Here is a 21806-nt window from a genome sequence, read left to right as displayed (position 1 = left end):
TGAGACATGCTGTTTATAGATGTAACATTTAAAGCAAGCCCTGACATGACAGCAATTTTAGCATGAATTTTTAGGAAGTAGTTCATAAAAAGATAAGGAGCAAAAGTGAAGCAACTGTTGATTAGGCAGTTTCTTATAATTAGTCTCAATTCTCTATTAAATAATTACACATTTTAAGTTGATTATCCTGGTCTCTGGTAATTTATCTCCCATTTTGCATGGGATGATAGATATGTTCAACCACGGTATTTAGAAATAAAAGACCAGAAAGAATCAGAATATAAAATTTAGTGTTACAACAGGTATTTTGGTGAGGAAAGAGGATGCGATTATTTAATTTACAGATTTTTTTTTTTTCCCGAAGTGTGGACCAGGCACAGTGGCTCATACCTGTAGTCCTAGTACTTTGGGAGGCTGAGGCGAGTTGATCACTTGAGCCCAGGAGATCAAGACCAGCCTGGGCAACATAGTGAGACCCTGTCTCTACAAAAAATTTAAAAATTAACTGGGTGTGGGTGGGCATGCTTGTCCTAGCACTTTGGGAGGCCAAGTCAGGAGGATCACTTAAGGCCACAGTTTGAGACCACCCTGGGCAATTGAAGCAAGATCCCCATCTCAGGAAAAAAAAAAAAAAAAAAAAAAAAAAAAAAAAGGAGAGTGAGAAGGAGAAAGAGAGCTATTGTGGGAAGAGTGTGAATTTCAGACTGAAAACAGTCCTGGGCTCAGATCCTATTTTGACTGACTTAGACAAGTTACTTAACCTGAGCCTCAGCTTTCTGAACCACAACTTGAAATGTTTGTGTGAGGATTAAGTGACACAAAATACAAATATGAACAGTGTGCCCAGCACACAGGGGCTCAGCTTCGTTCTGTAAGCAGTGAACAAGTGTGAATTCTCACCTTTCTAATTCTCACCCTCATCCCCCTTTTTTTTTTTTTTTTTTTTTTTTTGAGATAGAGTCTTTATCACCCAGGCTGGACTGCAGTGGCACAATCTCAGCTCACTGCAACCTCTGCCTCCTGGGCTCAAGCAGTTCTCCCATCTCAGCCTCCAGAGTAGCTGGGACTACAGGTGTGCACTACTATGTCCGGCTAATTTTTTTTTTTTTTAGTAGAGATAGGATTTTACCATGTTGGCCAGGCTGGTCTCGAACTCCTGACTTCATGTGATCCACTGCCTTGGCCTCCCAAAGTGCTGGGATTACAGGTGTGAGCCACCATGCCCGGCGCATCCTTCTAAACAGTCCTTCCCCAGTGGAATGAAAATAGTATTTGATGTGCAAATATTCAGCATAAAAAAGTGATCTGTTGCCTAAAGCAAGTTACATATTTTCAATTTATTTATTTATATATTTTTTAAATTGCATTTTAGGTTTTGGGGTACATGTGAAGAACATGCAAGATTGTTGCATAGGTACACTCGTGGCAGTGTGATTTGCTGCCTTCCTCCCCCTCACCTATATCTGGCATTTCTCCCCATGCCATCCCCCCGCCAACTCCCCACCCCCCACTGTCCCTCCCCTATTTCCCTCCAACAGACCCCGGTGTGTAGTGCTCCCCTCCCTGTGTCCATGTGTTCTCATTGTTCAACACCCGCCTATGAGTGAGAACATGCGGTGTTTGATCTTGTGCTCCTGTGTCAGTGTGCTGAGCATGATGGTTTCCAGGTTCATCCATGTCCCTACAAAGGACACGAACTCATCGTTTTTTTTTTTTTTTGATGGCTGCGTAATATTCCATGGTGTATATGGGCATTTGGGTTGGTTCCAGGTCTTTGCTATTGTAAACTGTGCTGCAATGAACATTCATGTGCATGTATCCTTATAGTAGAATGATTTATAATCCTTTGGATATATACCCAGTAATGAGACTGCTGGGTCAAATGGAATTTCTATTTCTAGGTCCTTGAGGAATCGCCACACTGTCTTCCACAATGGTTGAACTAATTTACACTCCCACCAACAGTGTAAAAGTGTTCCTATTTCTTCACATCCTCTCCAGCATCTGTTGTCTCCAGATTTTTTAATGATCACCATTCTAACTGGCGTTAGATGGTATCTCAATGTAGTTTTGATTTGCATTTCTCTAATGACCACTGATGATGAGCATTTTTTCATATGTTTGTTGGCCTTATGTATGTCTTCTTTTGTAAAGGGTCTGTTCATATCCTTTGCCCACTTTTGAATGGGCTTGTTAGTTTTTTTCTTGTAAATCTGTTTTAGTTCTTTGTAAATTCTGGATATCAGCCCTTTGTCAGATGGGTAAACTGCAAAAATTTTTTCCCATTCTGTTGGTTGCTGATTCACTCTAATGACTGTTTCTTTTGCTGTGCAGAAGCTGTGGAGTTTGATTAGGTCCCATTTGTCTATTTTGGCTTTTATTGCCAATGCTTTTGGTGTTTCGGTCATGAAGTCCTTGCTACACCTATGTCCTGAATGGTTTTGCCTAGATTTTCTTCTAGGGTTTTTGTGGTGTTAGGTTTTATGTTTAAGTCTTTAATCCATCTGGAGTTAATTTTAGTGTAAGGTGTCAGGAAGGGGTCCAGTTTCTGCTTTCTGCACATGGCTAGCCAGTTTTCCCAACACCATTTATTAAACAGGGAATCCTTTCCCCATTGCTTGTTTTTGTCAGGTGTGTCAAAGATCGGATGGTTGTAGATATGTTGTGTTGCCTCCGAGGCCTCTGTTCTGTTCCATTGGTCTATATCTCTGTTTTGGTACCAGTACCATGCTGTTTGATTACTGTAGCCTTGTAGTATAGTTTGAAGTCTGGTAGTGTGATGCCTCCCACTTTGTTCTTTTTGCTTAGAATTGGCTTGGCCATGCAGGCTCTCTTTTGGTTCTATATGAAGTTTAAAGTGTTTTTTCCAGTTCTGTGAAGAAGGTCATTGGTAGCTTGATGGGGATAGCGTTGAATCTGTAAATTACTTTGGGCGGTATAGCCATTTTCATGATATTGATTCTTCCTAACCATGAACATGGAATGTTTCTCCATCTGTTTGTGTCCTCTCTGATTTCATTGAGCAGTGGCTTGTAGTTCTCCTCGAAGAGGTCCTTTACGTTCCTTGTTAGTTGTATTCCTAGATATTTTATTCTCTTTGTGGCAATTGTGAATGGAAGTTTGTTCTTGATTTTGCTCTGTTTAAGTCTGTTATTGGTGTATAGGAATGCATGTGATTTTTGCACATTGATTTTGTATCCTGAGACTTTGCTGAACTTGCTTATCAGTTTCAGGAGATTTGGGGCTGAGATGATGGGGTCTTCTAGATATACAATCATGTCGTCTGCAAATAGAGACAATTTGACTTCCTCCTTTCCTATTTGAATACCCTTTATTTCTTTTTCTTGCCTGATTGCTCTGGCTAGAACTTCCAGTACTATGTTGAATAGGAGTGGTGAGAGAGGGCATCCTTGTCTAGTGCCAGATTTCAAAGGGAATGCTTCCAGTTTCTGCCCATTCAGTATGATATTGGCTGTTGGTTTGTCATAAACAGCTTTTATTATTTTGAGATACATTCCGTCAATACCTAGTTTATTGTGAGTTTTTAGCATAAAGGGCTGTTGAATTTTGTCAAAGGCCTTCTCTGCAACAATTGAGATAATCATGTGGTTTTTGTCTTTGGTTCTGTTTATGTGGTGAATTATGTTTATGGACTTGCATATGTCGAACCAGCCTTGCATCCCTGGAATGAATCCTACTTCATCATGGTGGATAAGCTTTTTGATGTGCTGTTGCAATCGGCTTGCCAGTATTTTGTTGAAGATTTTTGCATCTATGTTCATCATGGATATTGGCCTGAAGTTTTCTTTTCTTGTTGAGTCTCTGCCGGGTTTTGGTATCAGGATGATATTGGTCTCATAAAATGATTTGGGAAGGATTCCCTCTTTTTGGATTGTTTGGAATAGTTTCAGAAGGAATGGTACCAGCTCCTCTTTGTATGTCTGGTAGAATTCGGCTGTGAACCCTTCTGGACCTGGCCTTTTTTTGAGTGGTAGGCTCTTACTTGCTGCCTCAACTTCAGACCTTGTTATTGGTCTATTCAGGGTTTTGACATCTTCCTGGTTTAGGCTTGGGAGGATGCAAGTGTCCAGGAATTTAACCATTTCTTTCAGGTTTACTAGTTTATGTGCATAGAGTTGTTTGTAATAATCTCTGATGATGGTTTGAATTTCTGTGGAATCTGTGGTGATATCCCCTTTATCGTTTTTTATTGCATCAATTTGGTTATTCTCTCTTTTCTTTTTTATTAATGTGGCTAGTGGTCTATTTTGTTGATCTTTTCGGAAAACCATCTCCTGGATTTATTGATTTTTTTGAAGAGTTTTTTGTGTTTCTATCTCCTTTAGTTCTGCTCTGATCTTCATTATTTCCTGTCTTCTGCTAGGTTTTGAGCTTTTTTGATCTTGCTCCTCTAGCTCTTTCAATTTTGATGATAGGGTTTCAATTTCAGATCTCTCCTTTCTTCTCATGTGGGCACTCATTGCTATATATTTTCCTCTAGAGACTGCTTTAAATGTGTCCCAGAGATTCTGGTATGTTGTGTCTTCATTCTCATTGGTTTCGAAGAACGTCTTTATTTCTGCCTTCATTTCGTTTATCCAGTCAACATTCAAGAACAAGTTGTTCAGTTTCCATGAAGCTGTGTGGTTCTGAGTTAATTTCTGAATTCTGAGTTCTAACTTGATTGCACTGTGGTCTGAGAGACTGTTTGTTATGATTTCCATTCTTTTGCATTTGCTGAGGAGTGATTTGCTTCCAATTATGTGGTCAATTTTAGAGTAGGTGTGATGTGGTGCTGAGAAGAATGTATATTCTGTGGATTTGGGGTGGAGAGTCCTTTAAATGTCTATTAGGTTTGCTTGTTCCAGGTCTGAGTTCAAGTCCTGGATATCTTGTTAATTTTCTGTCTGATTGATCTGTCTAATATTGACAATTGGGTGTTAAAATCTCCCACTATTATTGCATGGTCTCTTTTATTATCTAAGTCTCTTTGTAAGTCATTAAGAACTTGCCTTGGCCGGGCACGGTGGCTCACACCTGTAATCCCAGCACTTTGGGAGGCTGAGGCGGGTGGATCACGAGGTCAAGAGATCGAGACCATCCTGGTCAACATGGTGAAACCCCGTCTCTACTGAAAATACAAAAAATTAGCTGGGCATAGTGGCGCATGCCTGTAATCCCAGCTACTCAGGAGGCTGAGGCAGGAGAATTGCCTGAACCCAGGAGGCGGAAGTTGCGGTGAGCCGAGATCGCTCCATTGCACTCCAGCCTGGGTAACAAGAGCGAAACTCCGTTTCCAAAAAAAAAAAAAAACAAAAAAAAACAAAAGAACTTGCCTTATGTATCTGGGTGCTCCTGTATTGGGTGCATACATATTTAGGATTGTTAGCTCTTCTTGTTGCATTGATCCTTTTACCATTATGTAATGTCCTTCTTTGTCTCTTTTGATCTTTGTTGCTTTAAAGTCTATTTTATCAGAAACAAGAATTGCAACTCCTGTTCTTTTTTTGCTCTCCTCTTGCTTGGTAAATCTTCCTCCATCCCTTTACTTTGAGCCTTTGTGTATCCTTGCATGTGAGATGGGTTTCCTGGATACAGCGCACTGATGGGTTTTGGCTTTTTATCCAATTTGCCAGTCTGTGTCTTTTGATTGGGGCATTTAGTCCATTTAAATTTAGGGTTAATATTGTTATGTGTGAATTCGATACTGACATTTTGATGCTAGCTGGCTGTTTTGCCCATTAGTTGATATAGATTCTTCATTGTGTTGATGCTCTTTACCATTTGGTTTATTTTTGGAGTGGCTGGTACTGGTTATTCCTTTCTATGTGTAGAGCCTCTTTCAGGAGCTCCTGTAAAGCAGGCCTGATGGTGATAAAATCTCCGAGTACTTGCTTGTTCACAAAGGATTTTATTTTTCCTTCACTTATGAAGCTTAGTTTGGCTGGATAGGAGATTCTGGGTTGAAAGTTCTTTTCTTTAAGGATGTTGAATATTGGCCCCCACTCTCTTCTGGCTTGTAGGGTTTCTGCTGAGAGATCTGCTGTGAGTCTGATGGGCTTCCCTTTGTGGGTAACCCGACCTTTCTCTCTAGCTGTCCTTAGCATTTTCTCCTTCATTTCAACCCTGGTGAATCTGACGATTATGTGCCCTGGGGTTGCTATTCTTGAGAAATATCTTTGTGGTGTTCTCCGTATTTCCTGGGCTTGAATATTGGCCTGCGTTGCTAGGTTGGGGAAGTTTTCCTGGATAATATCCTGAAGAGTATTTTCCAGCTTGGATTCATTCTCTTCGTCACATTCAGGTACACCTATCAAACATAGATTAGGTCTTTTCACATAGTCCCACATTTCTTGGAGACTTTGTTCATTCCTTTTTACCCCTTTTTCTCTAATCTTGCCTTCTCATTTTTTTTCATTGAGTTGATCTTCGACCTCTAATATCCTTTCTTCTGCTTGGTCAATTCGGCTGTTGAAACTTGTGCATGCTTCGTGAAGTTCTTGTGTTGTGTTTTTCAGCTCCATCAGTTCACTTATATTACTCTTTAATTTGTCCATTCTTGTTAGCATTTCATCAAATCTTTTTTCAAGGTTCTTAGTTTCTTTGCATTGGGTTAGAACATGTTCTTTTAGCTCACTGAAGTTCCTTATTACCCACCTTCTGAAGCCTGATTGTGTCATTTCATCACACTCATTCTCCATTCAGTCTTGTTCCCTTGCTGGTGAGGAGTTGTGATCCCTTGTAGGAGGAGAGGTGTTCTTGTTTCGGGTGTTTTCATCCTTTTTGCACTGGTTTCTTCCCATCTTTGTGGATTTATCCACCTGTCATCTTTGCAGTTGTTGACTTTCAGATTGGGTCACTGAGTGGACATCCAGTTTGTTGATAATGAAGTTATTTCTGTTTCTTAGTTTTCCTTCTAACTGTCTGGCCCTTCTGCTGCAGGGCTGCTGAGGTCCACTCCAGGCCCTGCTTGCCTGGGGATCACCTGCAGCAGCTGCAGAACAGTAACGGTTGCTACCAGTTTCTTTTTCTGCTATCTTTGTCCCAGAAGGTTACCTGCCAAATGTCAGTCTGATCTCTACTTTATGAGGTGACTCTTTGGATATACAGGGGTCAGGGAGCTGCTTGAGGAGACAGTCTGTTCTTTACATGTGCTCAAGTGCTGAGCTGTGAGCTCCGTTTTTCATTCAGGGCTGCTGGGCAGGTACATTTAGGTCTACTGCAGCAGAACTCATAAACACCTTTTTTTTTCCCCAGGTGCTCTGTCCCAGGGAGTTAGGGCTTTATTTATGGGTTTCCGCTGTGCTGCTGCCTTTTTGTTTTTCAAGGTTGCCCTGCACAGCAAGGAGGTAGCCTAAGTCACTGTCTGCCTGCAGAGGCTTTGCTGAGCTGCTGTGGGCTCCGCCCAGCTGTCGTGTGATCTTCCCTGCAGTCCTGTTTATATGGGTGTAGTTAGAACTGCCTCGGGGGCAATGGTGGCCCACCTCTGTAATGGCAGACTCTCGCTGTAATGGCTGGTTGCCTTGGCAACGTCAGGGTGCCTCAGCAACGGTTGGCTGCCTCAGCAATGGCGGACGCCCCTCCCCCACAGAGCTGTACTGTCCCGGGTTCAGCTGCGCTTGCTGTGAAACTCTCAATCCAAAGAGTTTCTGACTGCTGTTCTTTCGTGGGGGTAGGACCAGCCAAGCCTGATCACCTGGCCCCCTGCCTGAGACCCTTTTGTATTTTAGTTGAACGGTGAACTCTTTCTCAGGTGTTCCAGTCACCTGTTGAAAAGGCGCCGGGGTCTATGTGATTTCCCCTGCGGCGACTCCCTGCACTGGCTGAAACAGCGGCACTGATATTCGTGGGGCTTTTTTTTGTTCGTTTGTTTTTGCCCGGGAATCTCCTGGCCTGGCTCGCTATTTCAGTCTCCTTTTAAATCAGACGAATGGGCGACTGCGCCTTCCTGGAGCTCCAATCGCCAGCTAAAAGGGCACCCGGACCAGTATATTTTGTACAGAGAACTGCCGTGTGGGAGTGCCGCAAAGCAGCTGCATGGGCCAAAGCAGCCGCAGGGGCTGAATCTGCCGCGCCAGCCAAAACAGTCACACTGGTGACCTGTGGGGCTCCTCCGCCTGGGGATCTCCTGGTCTGCAGGCCATAAAAATCTGTCTGGAAATGTGGCGTCTACTCACCCTCTGCGCTTTTACTGGGCGCTGCAATCCTGAGCTGTTCCTAAACAGCCATCTTCGAGTCTCTCTTCTTAAAACCTTTTTACTGTAGTTACAGAAGCTAGGGTGTGAACTCCAGGACATCAGAGGTCATGTCCATATTTTCAATTTATATAACTTGAATTTATAGCGTTTAATTATTTTACTCTAAAATTGGTGAAGATTAGTGCCAAGAGCCTGATCCTGTAAACAAGCTGATGAAAGAATTTTTTTAGAACTATCCTTCTATATTTTATCTTGCATTCACAGACACTGCCTCATATATCCTCTCTCTTAACAATCTGTTATGTTTTTCATCCACTTAAAAAATTTTTTTAAAGCACTAGAAATGTGACTGCTGCTAGACAATCATTCAGCTGTCAAGTTGGGAGATTTATTTGTCTGTTTCTTTACATCTTTAAAAAATACTAATACAGGCCAGGCGCAGTGGCTCACGCCTGGAATCCCAGCACTTTGGGAAGCCGAGGTGGGCAGATCACCTGAGGTCAGGAGTTCAAGATCAGGCTGGCCAACATGGAGAAACCCATGTCTCTACTAAAAATACAAAGATTGGCTTGGCATTTTTTGTATTTTCCGCACCTGTAGTCCCACCCGGGAGGCTAAGGCAGGAGACTCACTTGAACCTGGGAGGAGGAGGTTGCAGTGAGCTGAGATTGTACCACTGCACTCCAGCCTGAGCAACAGAGCAAGGCTCCGCCTCAAAATAAATAAATAAATAAATAATAGGCCAGGCATGGTGGTTCGCACCTGTAATCCCAGCACTTTGGGAGGCCCAGGCAGGTGGATCACAAGGTCAGGAGTTCAAGACCAGACTGGCCAACATGGTAAAACCCCGTCTCTACTAAAAAATACAAAAATTAGCTGGGCATGGGGGCTTGTGCCTGTAATCCCAGCTACTTGGGAGGTTGAGGTAGGAGAAATGCTTGAACCAGGACCCGGGAGGCAGAGGTGGCAGTGAGCTGAGATCACGCCACTGCCCTCCAGCCTGGGCTACAGAGCAAGACTCCATTTCATAAATAAATAAATAAACTAATACAAAAATTTAAATAGTTCTTCCCCCCATTCACTCCCACCCCCTGCCCCGGGGCCAAGGACATTTTTTTTCTCTAGAAGGATGAGAACTCCCCTTCCTTTCAGACTTCCGCAGCCTGATAGCTTGCTCGTGCTCTGACTTCATGTTTATGGACCTGCTGCCCACTCGCTGCACCTCCGCTTCCTAATAAAGGGACTCGGTGTCCTCCCTCCCTCATGAATTTCTGTCTTGTCCTGTTGGGTTCTCCTCCTTGGCCGTGCCCTTCCTTCTGGAACTGCAGCACAGCTGGAGTGGAAGAAAAGAAAGGCTGTGACAGCTGGCCACACAAACTCCTAAATTACAAATTTGTGATTCTTTTCCTACGTGTATCAGGAAGCACCCTAGCTTTTTATTCATGTAAAAAATCAGACTTTTCCCATTCTGATCAGGAATGTTTACGTATGCAGACAGAATTCTACTGTTTCTATTTTTCTTCTTCAGTGCTGATGAATGTTCCAAGCTGTTTGCTTTGGGCACAATTAGGGAAGTCCCTGAAAGACCCTCAGCCTGTACTGTGGTTGGGACGTTAGATGCTTTTGAAAGCTTAAGTAAATGCTGTAAATCTGAATGTTACTCTTTTAAAATCCCTTGAGATGAATTCAGGACAGTTGCTCAGTGTCTTGAGTGAAGGGCATCTTTTTCTCTTTTGCAGGTGGTACAAGACTGGAAATTCGTCGCTCAAGTTCTAGACCGAATCTTCCTGTGGCTCTTTCTGATAGTGTCAGTTACAGGCTCGGTTCTGATTTTTACCCCTGCTTTGAAGATGTGGCTACATAGTTACCATTAGGAATTTAAAAGACATAAAGACTAGATTACACGTTAGAACTGACATCTGACTGTCGCACAGACAGAATCTAAATGCACGAGCTTGTTCAACAAACCCCGATCACATAGTCTTCATGGAAATGGAACATCTCCTCACCGCGAAACTCTAGTAAACGTGCTCATTCGTGGTTGCCGTGAGAGTGAGCTGCTTTTAAGCAAAGTGGAACCTCCTCAGGCCCCTGCCTTGACTTCCCGGCACATTCAGGGAAGGATCATAGGTCTGGGCTTGGCCTCATAGCCAGAGTGCACAAAAAGGTGTTGCTACTTGGTGGACAAACACCTCCTGGAAGCCCCAGGCCTTGGTGGGGGGAGAGGAGATCCACCTGGAGTTTAAGGCGGTCTCTGCATTGAGCCATCTGTGAGGGCAGAGCCTGGATCTCCCACCTGCCCTGTCCTCCTGGGGCTCTGTTGTGCTTCTGTAGTGACGGGCCAGGCAAATCTCAACAAGGATTTGGGGATTACACTGGCAGGACAGCTGGCACTGCAAACTTAACAATAACACAGATTCCAAGATGCTTGGCCTACTGAGGCAGGTTATTCATGGTTTATTCACGGCATGATAAGTCTTTCAGATGGTGAAACTGGAGCCCACTGTGAGCTGTGACTTGCTTTGAGGTCATGCATACCAAAATAACTCACAATAGAAACAAAGTCCTTTGCTACCAGAAGTGCATTCATTAATACTCATTGTCTTTTCCTAGCAAACTAGGGTACAGAGCATTCTCTGATAATGATTAGTGATGTCACCTCCTCTAATCAGATCCATACCACCAGTATCCCCTAGGCTCCCCATTCCACTTCCCTGTCTCCTGGCACCTGGATGGACTTCATGCCCACCCACCATCATTCCTTCTGTAAGACCCTGAGGGGAATCTGCTCAGGTTCCTCTTGCCTTCCAAAATTGCTGCTGCCACCAAATCCTTCCTGAACTTTAGCTTAAAGCAATTTTTCTCTCTGCGCAGTTACAAATCCAAATTCCTCTCTGGAGTACTTTTAGGCATGGCTCTGGCAAGCAGTTTGCAATCCAGGGCACTGTGGTGGCTTGCACCTGTCACCCTAGCACTTTGGGAGGTCAAACCAGGAGGATTGCTTGAGGCCAGAAGTTTGAGACCAGCCTGGTCTCTACAGCAAGACCCTGTCTCTACAAAAAATTTTAAAAATTAAAATTTAAGAAATTTTAAATGGTGATATATGCTTATAGTCTCAGCTACTTAAGAGGCTGAAATGGGAGGATCACTTGAGCCCAGGAGTTGGAGGCTGCAGTGAGCTGTGATTGCCCCACTGCATTCCAGCCTGTGCGACAGAGCAAGACCCAGTCTCTTAAAAAAAAAAAAAAAAGAAAAAGAAAAGAAAAACTAAGTGGCCAGCCTCAGTGGCTCACACCTGTAATCCCAGCACTTTGGGAGGCCCAGGCAGGTGGATCATGAGGTCAGGAGTTCGAGACCATCCTGACTAACACAGTGAAACCCCCGTCTCTCCTAAAAATACAAAAAATTAGCCGGATGTGGTGGCCACACACCTGTAATCCCAGCTACTCTGAAGGCTGAGGCAGGAGAATTGCTTGAACCCAGGAGGTTGAGTTTGCAGTGGGCCAGGATCACGCCACTGCACTCCAGCCTGGGAGACAGTGCAAGACTCTGTCTCAAAAAAAAAAAAAAAATCTAAGCATGAAACACATCTTTTTCAGCCTTGGTCGAGTTTGTAGTTTGTCCATTTCTTCTTTACCTTTAATGACTTGAAAATTAGATGTCCACTTCTATTAATTTATTAAAAAACATTCAAATTTTTTAAATCAATGTTGAGAATTAGTGTGTGTGGCTGCCACTTTCTATACAAAATAATTCCTTTAGGACCCTCACTTCCCCTCACCTTCATTTCACTTTTATCACTTTCCACATTTTCTTTAAATCATCCAGAATTTTAGTTCTAGGTGATTTATTTTTATATTATGTGTTCCTTTGCCTAAGAACCATGTATTGACCACACGTTGTCCACAACCACATGGCAAGCAATTTTATTTCTTTGTTCATCACTGGTTTTTATCTTAAACATTCCTTTTTCTGCTTCATTTCTTCCATTATTTTGGAGGAACATGTCTTCAAGTAATTCTTTCAGGAAGTATTTGAATGTGGTGACCTTCCTGAACGCTTGCTTTTCTGAAATTGTAATTGATTTTGCCCTCACATTTAAATAATGGATAGACTGGGCATGGAATTCTGGTTCAAAATTATTTTCCCTCAGAGTTTTGCAAACATCATTGTATAATATCCCGTGCTCTAGATGAGAAGCATGCTGGGGTTGATTCTCATTCCTCACTTGATAGGTCCCTCTAGGGTTTCAGTTTCCCATTCAGTAATAAGAAGTATTGACGAAAAGAGTCAAACTCTGTAAAATATTTGAAGAGATGTATTCTGAGCCAAATATGAGTGACTGTGACCTGGGACACACTCCTCAGGAGATCTTGAGGACAGGTGCCCAAGGTGGTCAGGGCACAGTCTAGTTTTATACATTTTAGGGAGGCAGCAGACATCGATCAAATACATGTAAGGTTTGCAATGGTTCTATCTGGAAATACACGTAAGGTTTACAATGAGTAAGGGCAGGACAACTCAAAGCAGTGCGGTTGGAGAGGGTTTTCGAGTCTAGGTAGATTTTAAATTTTTCTGATTGGCAATTGGTTGAAAGAGTGAATATCAACAGAAGGGAATGTCTGGTTGACAATGAGTGGTTGTGGAGACCAAGATTTTATCATGCAGATGAAGCCTCCAAGTGCTGGCTTCAGAGAGAAGAGATTGCAAATGTTTCTTAGCAGACTTGAGATCTGTGTTGATGTTAATGCTGGTTGGCTTTCCCTGAATTCCAGAAAGGAGGAGGATATTCTAAAGTATGTCTGAGTCCCATTTCCATCATGGCCTGAACAAGTTTTTCAGATTAATTTTGTACTGACCTGGCTGAAAGGAGGAGACCATTAAGATGGTCGGGAGGTCTTAGAATTTCAGTTTTGGTTTACAGAAGTTATGATTCATGCATGACCTTTGAAGTGCTCCCCTACTCTAAATTTCTATACTTTGGAGAATTTTACTAGAGTTTTCACAGTTTTTGAACCACACAACTTATTGTAACTTTGTTCCTTTGGGAAAATATGATCTGCTTTATCAGTACTTTAGGACAGGATTTGCAGGAATACATTGTGATGAAAATCAAGGATTCCTGGCCTTAAATTATTGTTGGGATGTGAATTCAAAGGGCAGGCCACTATTTCTCTCCTTTTTGTTGAGAATACTATTGACGCCGGGAGCAGTGGTGCGTGCCTGTAGTCCCAGCTACTCGGGAGGCTGAGGTGGGAGGATCACTTGAGCCCAGGAGTTCTGGGCTGTAGTGTGCTATGCCAATCGGGTGTCTGCACTAAGTTCGGCATCTATATGGTGACCTCGCGCGAGCGGGGGACCAGCAGGTTGCCTGAGGAGGGGTGAACCAGCCCAGGTCGGAAACCGAGCAGGTCAAAATTCCTGTGCTGATCAGTAGTGGGATCGTGCCTGTGAATGGCCACTGCACTCCAGCCTGGGCAGCATAGCGATACCCCATCTCTGAAAAAAAAAGAAAAGAAAAGAGAATACTATTGACTTTAACACACCACTTAACTTTAACTCTTAGTTTGCTAGGTAAATGATGTCAACCTAAAATAGTCAAAAGGATCAGAATCTAGTTTAAGCAGAGTTTATTCAAGTGCAAATTTTGAGGACAACCCTCCCTGGAAACACAGATTCCAAAGGATAGAAGTCAGTGTTCCAAAGTTAGCAAGTTTAGGGTCACTTTTATAGACAAAGCTTAGGGAAATTTAACAGAATTTCAGCCTCTTTCTATGTAAGGCTTAATGCATAGTCATAACGATCTCATTAGTCAAGGTGGTTCCTTTTGTTTGGGAAACGTATATTTAACATTCTACACTGAAGATAGAACTGTTGTGAGGACCCTGTTTGGGGCACTATCTGGTCTGAGTTAAGTACAGGGTAACAAAAGAGGCAGTTAATCTATCACAACGATCAGTGATTGGAAGATGGAGGGCTGGTCTTTCCTAGTCAATGACAGAACAAGTACAATGAGGAAGAGTTTAAGCTATAATCTAAAAAACAGAAGTTAAAACAATGTGAGGCCATAAAACTCAGATCACAGCCACATCTCTCTCAAAGCTTAAAGCATTTGAGGGTTTCCAACAGTTCTTAAATTTTCTTTATTTTCACAATGAACATACTAATTTAGAAAAATGTATTTAGATCTGAATTCGGTTTCAAATTTTGAAAAAATACCAGCATGAGCCCAGTGGGGTGGTTCATGCCTATAAATCCAGCCACATAAGAGGCCGAAACAGGAGGGTCACTTGAGCCTAGGAGTTGAAGGTTGCAGTGAGCTATGACTTCTGCTGTACTCCAGCCTGGAGCAGCAGAGTGAGCCCACAACTCTAAAACAAAAAACAAAACAAAACAAAGTAAAAAAATTAAAAAAGGAAAAATACCAGCATGAACCGTCTTCTACAGCAAGATTCTTTCTGATCAGACACAGATTCAGAAAAGATTAAGCCTTCACATGTGTGCATGCAGCCCAGAGAAGATAATACTAGCTTCAAACACAGAACAAACCAAATATTTATATAACATAATAACCTTAAGGAAGTAATTACAAAAGATCACTCTAAAGCAAAGAAATTTTAATTCCAAATGTATAGCAAGAAAAATCTGCGTGCAAAATTTGCTAACTAATCTCAAGAAGTGAAAGTGGCAAGACCAATTTCTCTCTGTATCTCACAGGTGAGTGTGGGATATAGGTGTGCAGGCACACACATGGGCCACAGAGAGCTGTCCACGTTGTGGGCAGCCTTCAGATTTCTGTTCATACCCCCCCACCCTCCTGAAGCCTTCACAGAACACATGGCCCCCACTGGGCTCCCTGTGTTGTACTGGCCCGAGCATAGAAAGTCAACACCAAGACGAAAGTATGCCAAATTGCAGGGTCTTTATTGCCGGCAGCCACGGAGGACTCACATCTCTCCAACCCGTGGCCCTGAAAGGAAGGTGTCAAGACCTTTTATACCCGTAAAACCACCTCGGGAGTGAGGGTGAGGGGCAAGGGTGGGGGTGAGGGGCTTCAGGCATTCTGAGGGCTAGTGGATTGTGTAAATCACCTCCTGGGCGAAGATGAGGGTGAGGGGCTCCAGACATTCCAAGGAACAGGGGACTTTGGACATTCTGATTTGTTACTTAAGTGGTTCACAAAAGTCAAGATTAGCATTTGTTTACACATTGTCTGGGTAGAGTGGAAATTACAGTCCTTAATTACTTATTACAAGTTACAGGGGCCAAGATCGCCTGGGTTTGGACTGCTTGCCTGTCACATTTGGGTTACAGAGAGCAGTTTCAATAGAAAGCTGAGGTATGGTTGAGGTATGTAGTTTCATGGGGCTTTTACCATGTCACACCTGTGTTGGAAAGCCAGTGGCGTTTCCTGGGTATGCTGTTGGTTTAGAATATCATTTCTCTCTATGATTTTATTACGTGAACTCACATTCTTAGCTATACCAGCATATTCTCCATCATACCCCCAACAGTATCTAATGGAGAGCTTAGTCCACAGTCAAAGCTTAATTGATATTTGTTGATTAATTAAACCAGATACCAGGAATTTGGGATGGAGCTGTCTAAAACGGGGACAAATGTGTACTTTTCCTCAGCCCCTCCAAATATTTCTAGCTGTGTGCATGTGTGTGTGTGTGTGTGTGTGTGTGTGTGTGTGTAATTTTCAGTATGCACCTTAAAATACATTTCCTTGCATTAAAACAATCTTCAAAATAGTATTATCATACTTAGTAAAATTAATAATTCTACATTTAAGCTCCCCATCTCAAAAACATCTGTTAGGTATAGTGAACCCCAAGTTTCTCTTCAAAGAATCAGTATGTCAGTATGTTTATTCTTTAATTCTCTATTTTAAAGTTTAATTTCCTTGTAGTTCCAGTAAACAACCTCCTCCACCATTTCTAATCAGTAGTTCACATCTATTCCCCCAGCCCCCAGCTCCGTCCTGACTCATCCCAGTCACCTGCTCAAGTCACCTGCTCTGATCACCTTCTTTGACCTAGGTCACCCTTGGCTACCTGCTCTGACTTGCCTGTAACCATCCTTCCCACCAAATCACCCACCTGCCACTCTAGCTTGGACCCCTGCTCTCTTTAAAATAGCCAATTGGGATTAGTCTAGTTTGTGCAGTCTAACCCTAGCCAATAGGGGAATGACAGAGCAGTAGGGACGACCCCCATCAGGCCTAAGTACCCCTTTTCCTCCCTTGTCCAAATGTGCACACACAATTGTTCCATTTGTGAGCCGCACCCTTCAATGTTAGTAAATTGCCTTGCTGAGGAAATTTATATTTGAGTGCTACTTCTTTTGCAGCATCAAAAATTGTACTTATAACACATCCTAATTTGATATTTAGTTTGTCCCAAATAGGATTCAACCCAAGACCATTTGTTATGCCTCTTAAATCTATTTTAATCCCTTTCTTGGCACTGATTTGTTGAAAGGGCCAGATCCATTTTCCCCAAGTATATCTCACTATTTGAATTTTGTCTGATTGCTTGCTTCTGGTAGCATTTAGCTCGTTCTTCTGTCTCCTGTGTTTTCCTGTAAACTGAAAGTTACAACTGTAACCCTAACCATAATTCTGGTTCAGTCTTTTTTTTCTTTTCTGAGATGGAGTGTCGCTCTGTTGCTTAGGCTGCAGTGCAGTGGCGCAGTCTCAGCTCACTGAAACCTCTGCCTCCCTGGTTCAAGCGATTCTCCTGCCTCAGCCTCCCAAGTAGCTGGGATTATTGGCTTGTGCCACCACACTAGGCTAATTTTTATATTTTTAGTAGAGATGGGGTTTCTCCATATTGGCCAGACTGGTCTCGAACTCCTGGCCTCAAGCAATCCTCCCACCTCAGCCTCCCAAAGTGCTGGGATTACAGGCATGAGCCACTGCACCCAGCTCAATCTTTTTGATAGGGATGTGCTATAGATGATAACATGGTGTTCATATTGTACCTCAGTGAGGAGGCAGGCTACTTGGCTATCTGATCATTAGAGTTAAGATTAATTTCTAGACTAAGGTAATGCAAATCTGATCTCTCCACTGTATTCATTGGTAAATCTATTGTCTAGCCTGTGGCCACAACACACAGCAAAGTTATAAAAATTCTTAGCTATGATCTTGGTCCCTTTGGAGATGGTGTCTAGCCAGCTAACACTGGAACATCATAATTTCCTAAGAGTAATATTCTTATGTTGGGATGGACCTTTCAGTTGTGTCAAAATTCTTTCTCTAAAGCACCTACTTTTATCTATTTAAATTAATTCATCTAATTAACACAGTGACTACCAGATATGTTTAACCTGACATGTATTTCTTCTTTGTATTAAAACTATCTGTTCAGTATGTCAATCAAGTAGCAGTAACCATAAAAGTAACGCTACGTCTTTGGCTCATGGACATAATCTCGGATTTGGGAAAACTAGGGGAGAGCAGCAATCCGTGCCCAGATGTGGACTGCATCCCTCCAGGCAGTGTTGATGGCCATGGGACAGGGCAGCCCAGCCTGCTGTGGAATTAGACATGCTCGTCTGAATGCTCAAGGATGGTCTCAGCTCTGGGCATCAACAGGAGAGCCAGCCAGGACTGAAGATCCCAGTGTTCAAAAGGAAACAATACCAGGATGAAAACTGTGAAGGTTAAGTCAGGCAGCCTTTAAGAAACAGCTCTGTGTGGAAGGTGCTATTATCACTCTTGTTTTACAGATGAAGGTTCTCTTCATCTGCAAAATTCCATGGGGTGGGAGTGGGGAAAGATTCACCCTACTTTACTCAGGTACCCCCAGTCATTGTGACAGCCAAAATGCCCCGTCATACATTTCCAAACACCAGCAGGAAATTGTGTGATCGTGTGTGTGTGTTTGTGTGTTTGTGTGTGTAGAATGGATGCAACAGCATCTCCAGTTGAGAATAACTGATATCTAAACCCATTCAGGATGCTGTGATAAAAATACCACAGATTGGGTGGCTTTTAAACCGCAGACATGTATTGCTTACAGTCCTGGAGGCTGGAAGTCCAAGACAAGGTACCAGCAGCTCTGGTGTGTGGTGAGGGCCACTTCCTGGTGTATAGATGGCCATCTTCTCCCTTAGTCCTCACATGGTGGAAGGGGCGAGGGAGATTTCTGGGGTCTCTTTTATAAGGGCACTACCTGTAATCCCATTCCTGAAGGCTCTACCTTCGGGACCTAATCACCTTCCAAAAGTCCACCTCCTAACATCGTCATATTGGAGGTTAGGATTTAAACTTATGAGTTTGGGCCAGGTGCGTTGGCTCACACTTGTAATTCTAAACACTTTGGGAGGCTGAGGCAGGCGGATCACTTGAGGTCAGGAGTTCAGGACCAGCCTGGCCTGCATGGCGAAACCTCGTCTCTACTAAAAATACAAAAAAAATTATCTGGGTACAGTGGCAGGTGCCTGTAGTCCCAGCTAATCAGGAGGTTGAGGCAAAAGAATCACACGAACCTGGGAGGCAGAGGTTGCAGTGAGCTGAAATCGCACCACTGCACTCCAGCCTGGGTGACAGAGCGAGACCCTGTCTCCAAAAATGAAATAAAATAAAATAAACTTATGGGTTTGGGGAGGATGCACATTCAGTCTACGGCAGTTGGATATGCTGAAGCACTGAGATGGTCGCTCCAAAGTCTAAAGGGGGTGGGAGAGGGGAGGTGTGCAGATGTGTGCCCCTGTTCTTATTGCCTTGTTCCTGAAACCGCCTTAGTAAAAATTCTAAAAGTGAGAAAAGAGATCTGACTTAACCCACTCCAAGCCTTTAACCTCCAAGCTGCTATTGTTTATCCCTGGACGTAGGCCAAACTCATTGGGAGGAACTTGCTTTATAGTTTTAACTTTGTTGTTGCTTATCTTTTTTCATTTTTCTTTGAGACAGGGTCTGAGACTATCACCCAGGCTGGAGTGCTGGAGTGCAGTGGCAGGATCACAGCTCACTGCAGCCTGGACTTCCCAAGCTCAGGTGATCCACCTCAGCTTCCCCGAGTAGCTGGGACCACAGGCAGGCACTGCCACGCCCGGCTAATTTTTGTATTTTTTTGTAGAGGTGGGGGGGTCTCCCTATGTTGCCCAGGCTGGTCTCGAACTCCTGGGCCCAAGCAACCCACCTGCCTCGGCCTCCCAAAGTGCTGGGATTACAGGTGTGAGCCACCATGCGCAGCTTGATTCTTTCCCTTTTTCCTCTCCAGATGTTCATCTTCTCTTATGTAAAATGTACTATTGGCAGCCAGCCTGTCCCTCTCTTCACTTGTCCCACACCCCCCAACCCCCCACCCGCCAAGGACTTGTATAAATGTTGTTTCCTGAAACGCTCTCCTGAAAAACAGCCACAGGTGTGTGTGCGGCTCCTGTTTTTCCCAGACTCGCCCTCAAGTGACTTAATAAACCTCGGTAATCAAGACACGCCTCAGTCCTTCATTTTGGTCGTCATTGTTTCTCTGAAAAATCAGATGATGAAGCACCCGAGGCTACATCCAGCACACGGCTTCGAGGGCTCCCGAGTGGAGCTGGTTGAGGGCGCAGGGGTCTCTGCCTTTCTTTCCCTGCGATCTCCATTCTGGCTTGTGAGCTCCCAGGACGACCTACACTAGGCATCGCCCCTCTTCACTCAGCATCTGCTAATGTCGACGGTTTTCCTCTGCCCACTTTCTGCTGCCTCTGCCCTGGGAAGTGTGATGGAGTGGGTGGGGCAGGGCAGCGGGGAGAGGAAACCTGGGATGCTTCCATCTGGCCTGTGACTTGTCCTCCTCCACATGTCGGCCACGCAACTCTGCTCGCCACCTCTATGATTGCTCTCATTGTGAAAACAGTCTACATAGATGTTTTCATTCTCTTTTTTGCTTTTTTTTTTTGAGACGGAGCCTTGCGCTGTTGCCCAGGCTGCCTCGGTCTCCTGAGTAGCTCGGACTTCAGGCGCCCGCCACCACATCTGGCTAAGTTTTTGTAGTTTTAGCAGAGACGGGGTTTCACCGTGTTGGCCAGGATGGTCTTGGTCTTCTGACCTCGGAATCCGCCCGCCTCGGCCTCCCAGAGTGCTGGGATTACAGGCGTGAACCACTGCGCCTGGCCGATACTTTTTATCCTTTACGCTCTTTAAAATAAACTTTCTCATGTTTTTTGTTTGTTTTTTCTAACTGATAGTCCTGATCTTCCTAAAATAAGTGGGCAGTTTGCTCCCTCATCTTCCTGACACAGTTTACATTTCAAAGCCTTCTTCTCTCTACTGACTACCGTGAAAGATGCCCCCAAACCATTCTCCCTAATTCGGGCCTCCCACTCCCAGCCCCGTCCTGTGGTGGTGAGCCTGGGGTTGGGATGGGGAAAGGATGAACCAACTCAGTTGATTTACTTCTTTTTCTACGCGCATCTCATGGAAGAGGATGAATTGTACAAGAGGAAGAGACATGGTTAAAGAGTTAGGAGATTCGTGTTCTAGTGTTAGATTTATTAATTAGCTGTGTGACTGTGGGGAGACTACCTTTTGAGATAAAATAAGATTTGGGTTAAAAAATCTAGGAGTTTTGGCCGGGCGCGGTGGCTCAAGCCTGTAATCCCAGCACTTTGGGAGGCCGAGGCGGGTGGATCACGAGGTCAAGAGATCGAGACCATACTGGTCAACGTGGTGAAACCCCGTCTCTACTAAAAATACAAAAATTCAGCTGGGCATGGTGGCGTGTGCCTGTAATCCCAGCTACTCAGGAGGCTGAGGCAGGAGAATTGCCTGAACCCAGGAGGCGGAGGTTGCGGTGAGCCGAGATCGTGCCATTGCACTCCAGCCTGGGTAACGAGTGAAACTCCGTCTCAAAAAAAAAAATCTAGGAGTTTCATTTCATGTCTAAGACATTGATTATATAGTTCAGATACACAGACAATCCCCAATGCATGTGCACACGTGTGAACACACACACAGAGATATTAATGACGAAATCATAATCAAGAGAGCTTCAAGTCAATTTTAAAAGTTAAAAATCTCAGGCAGGGCTTGGTGGCTCATGACTGTAATTTCAGCACTTTGGGAGGCAGAAGCAGGCGGATCACCTGAGAGCAGGAGTTCAAGACCAGCCTGGCCAACTTCGTGAAACCCCATCTCTATTAAAAATGCAAAAATTAGCTGGGCATGGTGGTGTGTGCCTGTAATCCCAGCTACTTGGGAGGCTGAGGCAGGAGAATTACTTGAACCCAGGAGACGGAGGTAGCAGTGAGCCAAGATCGGGCCACTGCACTCCAGCCTGCATGACAAGAGCGAAACCCCATCTCAAAATAAATAAATAAATAAATAAATGAAAATAAAATAAAAGTTAAAAATCTCAATTAACAAAGAGATCTTCAATGTTTTACTCTCTTCATGTCCCTTTATACATTTTCAATCCATGCTTTCCTTTGTTCTTCTGAACAAATGCTATGATTCCCTTTTTTTTCCAATGCTTATTTCATTTCTTCTTTTTTTTTTTTTTTTTTGAGACGGAGTTTCACTCTTGTTACCCAGGCTGGAGTGCAATGGCGCGATCTCGGCTCACCGCAACCTCCGCCTCCTGGGTTCAGGCAATTCTCCTGCCTCAGCCT

General features: G+C 43.7%; 1 protein-coding gene across 2 annotated transcripts in view; it reads left to right on the top strand.

The window, feature by feature from the left end:
• CHRNB3 (cholinergic receptor nicotinic beta 3 subunit) overlaps nucleotides 1–10827 on the top strand; it is a 45984-nt gene extending 35157 nt beyond the window's left edge. The window contains exon 6 of one of the 2 annotated variants that reach the window (XM_032288051.1): nucleotides 9938–10827. In XM_032288051.1, the coding sequence (XP_032143942.1) occupies nucleotides 9938–10072 (135 nt within the window). In that variant the 3' untranslated portion in view covers nucleotides 10073–10827. Of the gene's footprint in view, nucleotides 1–7; nucleotides 183–9937 lie in introns of those variants that run through there. The other variant, XM_032288052.1, reaches the window with a different exon arrangement.
• Nucleotides 10828–21806: the final 10979 nt, after the last annotated feature.

This window comes from Sapajus apella, unplaced genomic scaffold (genome assembly GCF_009761245.1).
Source record: "Sapajus apella isolate SASKATOON/1434 unplaced genomic scaffold, GSC_monkey_1.0 scaffold21, whole genome shotgun sequence".
NCBI classification, from domain to species: Eukaryota; Metazoa; Chordata; class Mammalia; order Primates; family Cebidae; genus Sapajus; species Sapajus apella.
This window is presented reverse-complemented; position numbering and strand designations above follow the sequence as displayed.